Here is an 11,718-nt window from a genome sequence, read left to right on the forward strand (position 1 = left end):
GTTATTTATTTAAAATACATATCTTGAATTGTGGGAGCTCCTTTTGGAAAAGCCACACCTTTTATTAATGTGCACTGCACTGCTACATCAAGTCAGAAGCACCGTTACTTGATTCAAATTGAGAAAGAGAGCACAAAACACTGAATGACAATCAGCATCCGCCTGAGAGTGCTTTAACCTCCGATAAGAAGAGAGTCCCCGGTCCTCTCCGCTGTCACATCATATGCACTTAACAACCGCAATTACACTTACACTCAGTTCTTCACTCTCCCCTCGACCACACTGCACTGTTTCAGAGAGAGAGAGAGAGAGTAAGTTTTCCCGCCCGCCTGTCATTCAATTGATTTTGTAGCGAGGCGCTGCCATTGAAAAATCTGGAGTTGCTGTGATTGTGTTCAAGAACAAATGAAGAAAATATGGATTCTGGCCTTGGCCATTCTAGCACGAGTGTGCCTAGGCCTTGGCCTTGGTATGGGACCCGAGCTGGCCACGCACTTGGCCCCCGATACGCTGCCGGACGTGCAGGAGGAGGCGGCGCGTGCCTTGATCCAGAGAGTGATCGGTCCGCGCTCCTCACAGCTCTTTATAGTGGAAGTCAGCAGACTCTTGGAACTGCGCAGCTTTCAGGTGAGTGCATCCATTCCACTGAAGATTAAAGATGAATACAGAGAGGGGAAACTGCTCTTGAGAGCAGATTAGCATGCTGGACAGCGGGCAGATTCTGATAGCTGGCTGGGATGGCGTGTCCGTGTGCAAGGGCTTCCATCATTATCTAAAGTACGTGCTGGATCGGGACGTGGACTGGTTCAAGATGCGCATTGAGCTGCCGACCAACCTGCAACTGCCCAATGTGACCATTCGCTCCACCTCGGCCAGTCCCATACTGTACCATCAGAATGTGTGCACGTGGAGCTACAGTTTCGCGTGGTGGGGATTCGAGCAATGGCGACGGCACATCGACTGGATGGCACTGATGGGCATCAGTCTGAGCATAGCCCCCGTCCAGGAGGCCATCTGGCAGGAGGTGTACAGCCAGCTGGGTCTCAGCGACGCGGAGATCGCGGCCCATCTGGCCGGACCAGCTTTTCAGGCGTGGCAGCGCATGGGCAACATTCGCGGCTGGGGCGGACCCCTTCAACCGGAGTATCAACGCCTCCAGGAACTGTTGCAGCAGCAGATACTGCGCGCCCAGCGCGACCTGGGAATGAGCGTGGCCCTGCCGGCTTTTGCCGGTCACGTGCCCACGGCTATGCGTCGCCTCTATCCGACTGTCAACTACACAGAGGTGGAGCGATGGAACAGCTTTCCTGATCCCTACTGCTGCGGTTTGTTCGTCGATCCGCGGGATCCTCTCTTTGATCTGGTGGCCACACTCTTCCTGCGGCGCGTGGTTCAGCGCTACGGCTCCAATCACATCTTCTTCTGCGATCCCTTTAACGAGCTGCAACCAGCGGTGGCGCAACCCGAGTACCTGCGATCTACGGCCGCGGCGATACACAACTCCATGAGGCGTGTGGATCCGGAGGCTGTGTGGCTGTTGCAGGGCTGGATGTTTGTGAAGAACATCTTCTGGACGGACGCCATGATGGAGGCCTTCCTCACGGCGGTGCCCATCGGCCGCCTGCTTGTCCTCGATCTGCAGAGCGAGCAATTCCCGCAGTACCAGCGCACCGACTCCTACTACGGCCAGCCGTTCGTTTGGTGCATGCTGCACAACTTTGGCGGCACGCTGGGCATGTTCGGATCGGCCGATCTGGTCAACAGCGGCATTGAGGCGGCACGGCGCATGCCCAACAGCAGCATCGTGGGCGTTGGCATCACACCGGAGGGCATTGGCCAGAACTATGTGATGTATTCGCTTGCCCTGGAGCGGGGCTGGAGTGAGCCCAACTTGGATTTGGACAGCTGGTTCCGACACTTTGCCCGGACACGCTATGGCGTGGATGATGCAGGTCTGCAGCAGGCGTGGCAGCTGCTGAGGCACAGCGTTTACTCCTTCCGCGGCCTACAGAAAATGCGCGGAGGATACACGGTGACACGTCGGCCGGCCCTCAATCAGGATCCCTTCACCTGGTACAACGCCACGGATGTGCTGGAAGCCTGGGAGCTGCTGCTGTCGGCACGGGCCATCATACCGCTGGAGGATGACAAGTTTGCGATCTATGAGCACGATCTGGTGGACATAACGCGGCAGTATCTGCAGATCAGCGCCGATCAGCTGTACGTCAATCTGAAGTCGGCCTACCGGAAGCGGCAGGTGACACGCTTCGAGTACCTTGGCTCCAAGTTGCTGCAACTGTTTGACGATCTGGAGCGCATCCTCGCCAGCGGCTCGAACTTCCTGCTGGGCACCTGGCTGGCAGATGCCAAGCGAGCAGCCTCCAGCGCAATGGACAAGCCCAATTTCGAGTTTAATGCCCGCAACCAGATCACCGCCTGGGGTCCAGATGCCCAGATCTTGGATTACGCCTGCAAGCAATGGTCGGGACTGGTGTGGGATTATTATAGGCCTCGCTGGGCCCTCTTTCTGGACGATGTTACCCTGGCTCTGCACTCGAATCGCAGCTTTAATAGCACTGCCTTCAAGCAGCGCGTGCTGCTGCAGGTGGAGCTGCCGTTCAGCAACAAGTCCGATGTGTATCCGGTGGAGCCCATGGGCAATACTTGGTTTATCTCCCAAAATATATACGAGCGCTGGAAGGGTTACCTAAGGGACACGCACTTTCTGCACAATAATCGGATATCCGTAAACCTCAAATTGGGTGCCCATTGATCACTGGCAATAATTAAATAATTCATTTTATACATGAAATTGGATGCATTAAATATTTTTACACGATTCAAGTAAATGGAGAGAGACTCAAATGCAGTTTCGAAACCCTCTCGAGCCCGGGCGAATAATAATTCCTAAATGTGCTGCTCCAAAGAAATCCTAACACATGGTACATATACATATATGATAATAAAAAAAAAAAAACATACTGCACATCCTGGATTTTGCATCATACATAAATGTAGTTTTAATTGATTTTTATTTAAATTAATGTACAAACTAATTATGTAAAAATTTAAACATGATCATTAATACGCATTTCTATGTTTACTCTTTTGTTTTTCTTGTTTCTTTTCTTTTTTGTTTTTTTTTTTTTTTTTTGTATTTCTTCTTGTGTATCTGCGTGTGTGTATGTTTTGGGGTAATTGCGTTTTAGTTCTATTTTTTTTTTCGCACACACACACCACCACATGACATGAACTCCAAAAATTCTGGTTCCACACTCACACTCGTGTGGCTGTTGATCTGATCTGTTTTCTCCGCTCCTTATTCGTATGCCGTATATTCTGCTTTACCACGTATTAATGCTAATTTTATGCAAACTAATTTTTGCATAGAACTTTTTGTTACACCTGCTGCTGCTTGCTGCTGCTGCTTATTATGAACTCTGCTCTGTCTCTACTATTTTTTGTTTCTTTTAACTTATTGTGTTTATTAGGCTGTGTATATGTTTTTTTGTTGTGTGTGTGTGTGTGTGTGTGTATGTTGTGTTTGCTCATTCATCATTCATACACAATATGCTACAAGTATACCCTCTCTCATTTAAAAAATTCCCAAACAAAACTTTTTTTTATGGTATTCTTACGGTTGCCTTTTAGGTGTTTTAGACTATATAATGGTGGAAAGGAGGAAGGCGGGAGGGAAAGTGGGATCTTGGTTTATGTGGTGTCGAGGACATTGCGCAAAAATATGTTTTAATCATATTAATCGTATATGTAATTGCGCACGAATAACCATTATGTTTGTTTGTTTGTTTGTTTCACTCTCTCATTCGCCACAACAAAACGCAACTATATTTATATGTATTGGTAGGTATATGTGTATGTGTGTGTGTGTGCTCTGTGTATGTGTGTGTTGTGTGTATATATATATATAACGTACTTATATGCATTCAATCAAACAAACATTTATACTCTTTCTCGATGGAGAGAAACACTCATACGTCAATCATTGTCATCAACTGAATATTCAACTGTATCTGAATCTGAATCATTCTCAATCAAGCATCAACTAAAAAACATGCTAATTGGGGTGTGGATAGTTGGGAGGGGGGGCGTGTACACATCCTGACGATCTCTCTCTCTCTCTCTCTCTCTCACTCTATTCATCCTGCATATCCTCGGGCAATTCGTGAGGATTCAACATGCCTGGAATATTCCGCTGCATCTGATGCTTATTGGACTGCTCCTCGGCCAGGGCTGCCTCACGCTCCTCCAGATACAAATCAGAATCATCCTCGCCAGTGGCCTCCTATACCAAATAAAAACAACAAAAATATACAATCAATCAATCAATCAATCTACAAGTGGGGTTGATCCCCCCCCCTTGTGGTACTCACGCGAATCTGTATGAGAAAATCTCTCAAATGCTCCTTAAATGCTTGCACATTCTCGTCCAAATTGAATAGGCCAGTGACAAAGACTTTAATCTGATTATCGGATAGATGATTGAAGGCCGACTTCAGCAGCGATGCGACATACTCCTGTATGAATATCATATTATCGGGTATGGGTCCCAGGTCCACTGTTATCTTTCGATTCTCCACCAACGAAAACATGTACGCCAATATGATGGCATGATTGGGCAGTCCAGCCGTGTGTGAGGTGTCCGTTACCACTGAGAAGATTTGCATTAGAATATCCGTGAAATATGTCTGATAGAAACTCTGCGCCGCATTCGGATGCAGTTCCAGATTTTGCAGCATCTGTAATTAGTCCCATGATTAATACAACAATTTGCTACAGAAACACACACTCCCACTGTATGTTATGTATGTACCTTGAAGAGTATATTCAAGCCCATATCGGCCACATTGCGCATTGTGTGCTTAAAGGCCCACACCACAGAGTCAAAGACCAGTTTGAACTGTGCCGGCGGTATGTTGAGGAACGCCTTGAAACAGTGCGCATTAACCGCCTGCAGTAGCTCATAGAAGCTGAGACGATGCTGTGGAAAATCTTCGAAATTCTTATTGATCATATCCAGTGTGCACTCGAAGACGGCATCGAATATTTTTGGTACTTCATTGGTGATATGCTGGCGCAGTTTATGAACAATTGTGGCCATCGCACTCAGAACTTTTGGCTCGCGTGCCGATGGTACTTTACAACGCTGCAAATAAGTAAAAAAAAAAAATATAACCAAAATTACATATTAATATTCCGATTATTTTGCGTGTGGCTTCTACTCCATATTTGTTAGAGACCTCCGCTCACCTGATAGTCCAGTAATATAGCGTCTAGCAAGGGCGGTATAAAGTTGTCCATTACTAGCTGATTGTCATTGGAGCGCGAGACCCATTCGGCTATCAAGTTTAAAGTCTCTTTTTTGACCACATGCATGGTCTTGATCAGTGGCTGATTGTTCACATTCACGCCATTCACCTCAATCGCCTGGATAATGTTCTCCGATGTGATCTTGTACACATTCAGCATATCCAGATATATGCGTCCCAGTTGAATGACATACGCATGGCCCAGTGCTTTACAGGCGGCCACATTTGTTTTCAGAATGCTGCCCAACTGCTTCACTGCCGTCATATTCTTGAGAAAATCAACATTTTTCGATGCACGCGATATGATGTCGTCCCAGACCTGATTGGGCAGCTGCATATAGCGTTCGATAAGCGCGTCCTGTTGTACCTGATCCACCTGTGCGGAGATCATATAGCCGACAGCTTCGTAGAAGGTGTGTACCTAAGCGGCGCGGTGGATGTTGTAATGGGATCCCATTAGTAAACGTCATTCGGCAGTAGAATTTCCACCACCCGCCCCCCTCAAATTTATGCTCACCTGCTGCGGCTGCAGATCACAGATGATGCTGCTCATTGTGCTGAGAATCTCGTCAATGAATGTGCATGCCTCGTTTGGCTGGATGGTGACAAAGTAGCGGCGGCACTTGATGGCGATCTTAATGAACGTATCGCAGGCCATGTCCTGCACGCCATCGTGTGTCTCGTGCATAAATTCAAACAGTTTGTTAACCACAGTCTTCAGGAATTTCCAATGGGCACGCAGAAAGCGCGGATACTGGCCCACCACATACATGATGTTGGAGGCAATGATGGCCTTGTTGTCCTTGCCCTTTTTCTGCTCGCACAGACCCAGCAGATCCTTGATCACAGTGACCAGAAAACGCTTCTCGTCTTCTTCACAAAATGCACCTAAAACGAAACAGTACGGGGGTAAAACAGAGTGGATGAGCGAAGGTAGGGAGATTTTAAGTGGAGTGAATTGAAAGCTTACCGGAAATGGAGCCAATGGCCCAACACAGCGTGTTGAGGTTCTTCCAGGAGAATTCTGTGCCATTCACTTGATTGAGTAGCTTCAGCGTCATAATGCGATCCGTGTCCACGCAGTCCAAGTGGGTGAGAAAGACGAGAGTCTCGCGCATATTCTTGTACAGGTTAATTGAGTTTGTGTCCTTCATGAACTCTCGCACAACCTCGCCGTTCTCGTTCTCCACCACCAGGACCTCCTCCGGCTTGGCCATGCGCGATATCATAATGAAGCGCACCTTGGACAGAATGGGGGCATAGAAGCGACGTCGCGGATACACTTGCTGGCGCTTCGACGACTCGAGCGTCGGATGGAAGAACTCCGAATTGTACAGATCCTCAACGAGACTGTTCCAGTACTCGAGACAGATCTTGAACACCTCCACATCCTCCACCTCGCTAATCATGACCAAATACATGAGGGCCTGATTCAGAAAGTCCACATACTTGGCATCCTCCACCAGTTTGCCGTGCTCCTTGAGGAAGGTGCACAGGAACATGGACAGATTCAGCACCAGCTCCTGTTCGGTGTCTGTGCCGTGCTTGAACACATGATTCATGTTCATGTTCTGGCCAATGATCTGGTCGAGCTGCACCATCGTGTCCTTGAATAGCGTCGCAAAGTTCTCATCGTAGTTGGTCGCCGTTAGGCCGGCGATCTCGGACAGGCACTTAAGTGTCACATTGCGGAACATGGGCACGGTGAGAAACTTGAATATCAGCGTCTCTATGAGCGTCGTCTCGAATATGTAGCCCAGCGGTATCCAGTTGAGGAATCGGAGCAGGGTCTCCAGTGTGACGTGTATCAGGGCAGCGTTCATCGAGTTCTCTAGCACAAACGAACAGAGCGTAAATATTTGCGAGAATTCCGAGCACATGGTGTCCTTCAGATGCTTGGCCTTGGTCTGCGTTATCTGGCCCAGTGAGAAGTCGAAGACCTCCTCGCTTAGATTCTTCAGTATAACCATATTGTTCATGCAGAGGCTCTCGTTCGTCTTTGAGGCACCGACAATGTCGCTAATGAAGGTCTCCCAGTTGCGGGGCCATTCACGCTTCAGGATCTGCACCAGAATCATATTCAATTTGTTCAGATAGACTTTGTTCTGCTCCATCACAGTGGGATCGGAGGATGTCTTGATGATCAGGCTGACTACATATTTCTTGATGCCCTCGCACTGATTGCGCGGCAGCACCTTCCAGCGGGTCTTGATCACCTCCTCGAGTATTTGGAGGGCATAGAACTTTGTTTGCTGGTTCTGTGAATATTCGAGAATGCTATCGACGCGCGTCCATGCCTCCGGATGCTCCTTGAGTGTGGTCAATATGTCTTGGGCAAGGCGCAGCTGATCGCCCTGCGATGCGTATACCACCTCGACAATCTTATCGAGCAGATTGATGTCGAGCTTCTGCGAGAAGTCGAGGAGTTTGCTCGCCTCTTCTGAGGTCAACATCGCCATCGCTTTGTAGTAGAAGCGGCGTTCGCGTCTGCGTCGCTCAGAGGTTGTCTCCGCGTTAATTTTGATTTCTTTAGCTTATTCCTCCGGCCTGAGGTGAACGGTGTGTACGTTGTGTACGAACGGCGTACGTACGGGCAGGCGGGCGCAAACTGTGATGATGATGGGTTGTGGAGCGGCAAGGCAATGTGGATGTCGATCCCTGGCTCTGGACCGCTGCACTGAACTGGAAAAAATCCAGTCAATAGATGAACGAAACAGTGCAAATTATATTTATTGCGTTTTCGGCATGCAGGCAACCATATTTTTTTTTTGATTTTCTTATTTTCTTTTTTGGAACACACTCATACAACTACAGGGCACACGCTTGCTTTGCTGCCTGCGCGCGCTTACAATTTTTTCGCACACTCACACACACAGGAGCATACCGCACACGCACGCACACAAATACAATTGAACGCATCGTCGTTCGTTGCCAGTCGCCGCCGCGACGAGACTGCGGCGGCATTTCACAACTAATACTAATATTTGCACCTTGCTTTGATGATGCGCAGAAGAATTGTTGTTAAGAGTAACGTTATTAACTTATTTAACTTACCTATTCCAATTCCAGAAAAGAGCAGCGTGTGAAAACTTCTTCTCTTCTTTAAAATGTTGCCCTCAATGTGACCGTATTGTGTGTCGCTCGATAGGCAAAAAAATATCTGATGCTATATCAGATATCGTTCACCCAATAGTGATAGTGATTTCAAAATCACTAGATCGCATGTTAAAGTCATGTAGAAAATGTCATCTGTATGCGTTTCGCATTGAGTATCTGATCGATTTGAGATACAAAAAATAGTTTTGTAAAAGCCTAGTATTCAGATCCCAAAAAAAAGCTCGCGAACAGAATCAGGGTTGCTATTCGTATGAAACCGATAAAAAATTCGTTCGGGCACAAACTGTTTTCTAGACTCTGTACTGAAGGCAGATCAGATCAACAAAAAAAAGGTCGGTAGATATTAGAAAAGTATCCGATGTTATATGCTGGTATTCGTTGGTATGCTGCTAACCTCTCGAAAAAGATATCAATAATAATATATAATTATTATTAATTTAAAATTTTAATTCTTTTGCTAGCAAACAGTTTTTGGATCTGAGTAATAGATTGAGTAAGATTGTGTAGTTATTTTTACATTTTACACTGCATGACACGCCCGTCAGGTGTCGCCTTTTGTCCACTCATCTCTGCGCGGTCACACTGAGGTTTGTGTGCGTGTGTGTGGCAGAATTTTAATTTTTTTTGTTGTTTTTTGTTGTTTGGGTGCTTAAAATGTCCATTTATTTGTTGTGTTTAACCACAAACGGTGGCTTGCCAGTGTTTACACGCAAAAAGGGAGAATGTGACAATGTAAGTTGGATTTGCTTGGGCGCTTACAATACCTAACCTACTAATATCCACTCTTCTTATCCCCCTAGCTGCCGTTTTCAACTGTTGCTTCGCTCAACGGGTTTCATATGTTCTTTAAATCGCTCGGCATTCAATTGGAAGCAACTACAACCAGTAAACAACCGCTTCAGGGTCAGGGTTTGGTTCCCGCCGATCCGGAAGAGTGGACCTACATTTGGCGGGACCGCAATGCGGTCACATTGATTGTGTGCAGCAGCGGAGTGGGTTCGGAGCAGCTCCTGCAGTCGCTGGCCGACCTGGTTTTTGGCGCCATTGCAATGTTCATCACGCGCGCATCTGAGATGGCGCACGCAACGCTGCTGGAGCGCCTCAAGAAGGATGCCAAAAAGTATGTGCCCATTGTGGATGCCATACTGGAGGCAGCCTGTGCTGGCACGCAACTGCTGGGCTACACCGACTGTGTGCTGGCGTCGGATAATGGGCAGCTGCTGCAGTGCCTCAACGAGTTTAGCGGACACTGCGGCTCCTTGTTTTGCTGTCTTGTGGTGGGACATCGCATTGCCGTGGCCACCGAGGGCTGGTGGGATTTGGATACCATAGACAGAGAACTCTTGCTCTTCCTGCTGAACTCTTCCAGCACCCTGCAGCATGATGTGCCTGTCTACTTGCCCGTAAAGAGTCCAAACATTGCCTACCGCTTTGTCAGCATACCCGTGGCTGCGAACAGTGCTCTCTGTGTACTTTGTGGTGCGGAGAATGCATCCTTCAGGGAGCTGCACATGCACGCCATGAATGCCTATCGAAACGAGGGCAATGTGCTGGCAGCCGCCGAGCGCTGTGTGCCCCGCAGCATACCTGAGCATCTGGATATTGATGGCAATGTGTTGGCCATTATCCTAATCAATAGGCATTCCCGCAAGAGCCTCTTCACCCGGAATCTCCACCAGTCGGCCAGTGCCAAGCGCATTATTGTGGGCGATCTGCAGCGACTGGACATGCTCAAGAAGTTCTTTGACCAAACAATGGAGACAATCCAGCAATTCGAGGCTAAGCCATCGTCCAACAAAACAGTGCTGATGGATCAGTACAGCTGCTCGGACTATCACAAGTGTTATGCCTATGCGGATGAGCAGAGCAATGTCATTTTTCTCTTATTTGTGGCTGCTGTGCCCACGCATGCAATGAGGTAGGTAGCATTCAGTATGGGTTGTAATTTGTGTGGAACTTGTAATAAAATGTTTTCTTATTTGCAGATTCCTTGCACAGCGGGTCCATGCAAGCATTTTGCAGGAAAAGTCTGTGTGCTGGTAAATTTTTATTCTCATTCTCATTCTTACAAGACTGATATTTTGCTACAACTATACACTAGCTTATAAGTTAAATGCATCCAATGCAAATGCCCCTTTTCTTTTCTATAATATAACAATATTGTGTGGCTGGCAATACACCATTTGTCCGTTTCGTAGCTGAAGGGGTTTCTTATTTGAATCGAGGTAAAATTCTAGCCTGGAGCCGACACGTACTGCATCTGCCGTGTCCGAGTGTAGGAGAATATTAAACGTAGACACTCCACCGCTTGTCCCTGGGACTGGCTCTACTCGGGCCATATGAACGCCACACTCTGTAGAGATGTCCAGCACGCGGACAGTGTGGCTGGTATCTGTGGTTTTTGGATGGCGCTGGTTCATGCGAACTCGCTTCATCGTTGCCCTGAACTCCGCCACGTAGCCTCCTTTAACACAACGCGGCATGCGCCGAGGATCGGCCGCCTTCTTGCAGCTGCCAGCTGGCAGGTATTCAACTTGGGTTTGTTCCGGCGCTAGTTGTGTTGCTGGCGGGGAATCAATGTAGCTGTCATCGGATGCGTCTGCGTGGGTCGAACCATCCAACTGCTCGTTTAATTCGCTCCAAAGTTCAGATATCTTTCGAGGCGACGCTCTACTCTCCCTTTGTATGCTGGCGGGCCTAGTGGAGTTGTTTGACCAGCAGATTGGCAAGGCTTTTGCCCTACAAGGGTTTGTCGGGCAACTGATGTTCAATAACTCCAAACATGTGGACTGCATGGTGTTCCAATGCGATGGTCTCGGACTGCTGCCTATTGCCACTGAACTGTTCAGCTTTTGCCTTGAGTTTACGAACATGGAGGAAATGTTTTGACGCTGTGAGGACTCGACCAATGGTGACTTCGGCTGGCACTGTTGCTGGGCGCTAGTCCCAGCGCCGGCAGCCGCATTTTCCTGTTGCTCGTAGCCGAAGTCGGCAAAGAGGGAGCTGTATTTACGTTTTGCAAACATTGCAGCGTCTTTATTTCTACATTTTAAATTCTTTTGCAATATTATAATATTTGTTTACATTATTATTATTTGGCAGGGCTGCAATAAATTCGTTTGTGTATTTTACAGTGCTGTACAATGTCAATTGTGAATTTGCAGTGTCGATAAGTTCTAGTGTGCATTAACAGTACCGATAACGATATCGACGACAAATCGAATTTATTAGCGCCAAATTAAAGTATGTTTGAAAAAAGTAGCTACATTTTTTC

The 11,718-nt window shown here is 47.6% G+C and overlaps 4 protein-coding genes across 4 annotated transcripts; 2 read left to right on the top strand and 2 right to left on the bottom strand.

The window, feature by feature from the left end:
* The first annotated feature begins 298 nt into the window (after window positions 1-298).
* LOC111064729 (alpha-N-acetylglucosaminidase) lies at window positions 299-3,105 on the top strand. The gene is made up of 2 exons (XM_022352493.2): window positions 299-627; window positions 695-3,105. Exons 1-2 carry the CDS (start codon window positions 406-408, stop codon window positions 2,771-2,773), a joined length of 2,301 nt encoding a protein of 766 aa, XP_022208185.2. The 5' UTR covers window positions 299-405; the 3' UTR covers window positions 2,774-3,105.
* On the bottom strand, window positions 3,025-8,488 carry LOC111064728 (exportin-1). Its single transcript, XM_022352491.2, has 7 exons — window positions 8,382-8,488; window positions 6,298-8,009; window positions 5,845-6,215; window positions 5,269-5,748; window positions 4,832-5,164; window positions 4,392-4,757; window positions 3,025-4,303 (listed from the first exon to the last, which is right to left on the bottom strand). The coding sequence occupies exons 2-7, from the start codon at window positions 7,784-7,786 to the stop codon at window positions 4,154-4,156; spliced, it is 3,189 nt and encodes a 1,062-aa protein (XP_022208183.1). The 5' UTR covers window positions 7,787-8,009; window positions 8,382-8,488; the 3' UTR covers window positions 3,025-4,153.
* A 531-nt stretch (window positions 8,489-9,019) lies between these two features.
* Window positions 9,020-10,638, top strand: LOC111064680 (protein fuzzy homolog). Its single transcript, XM_022352434.2, has 3 exons — window positions 9,020-9,176; window positions 9,245-10,362; window positions 10,430-10,638. Exons 1-3 carry the CDS (start codon window positions 9,099-9,101, stop codon window positions 10,485-10,487), a joined length of 1,254 nt encoding a protein of 417 aa, XP_022208126.2. The 5' UTR covers window positions 9,020-9,098; the 3' UTR covers window positions 10,488-10,638.
* A 39-nt stretch (window positions 10,639-10,677) lies between these two features.
* On the bottom strand, window positions 10,678-11,470 carry LOC111064681. The gene is made up of 2 exons (XM_041592412.1): window positions 10,775-11,470; window positions 10,678-10,704 (listed from the first exon to the last, which is right to left on the bottom strand). Exons 1-2 carry the CDS (start codon window positions 11,468-11,470, stop codon window positions 10,678-10,680), a joined length of 723 nt encoding a protein of 240 aa, XP_041448346.1.
* Window positions 11,471-11,718: the final 248 nt, after the last annotated feature.

Source organism: Drosophila obscura, unplaced genomic scaffold (genome assembly GCF_018151105.1).
Source record: "Drosophila obscura isolate BZ-5 IFL unplaced genomic scaffold, ASM1815110v1 contig_179, whole genome shotgun sequence".
In the NCBI taxonomy this organism is placed as follows: Eukaryota; Metazoa; Arthropoda; class Insecta; order Diptera; family Drosophilidae; genus Drosophila; species Drosophila obscura.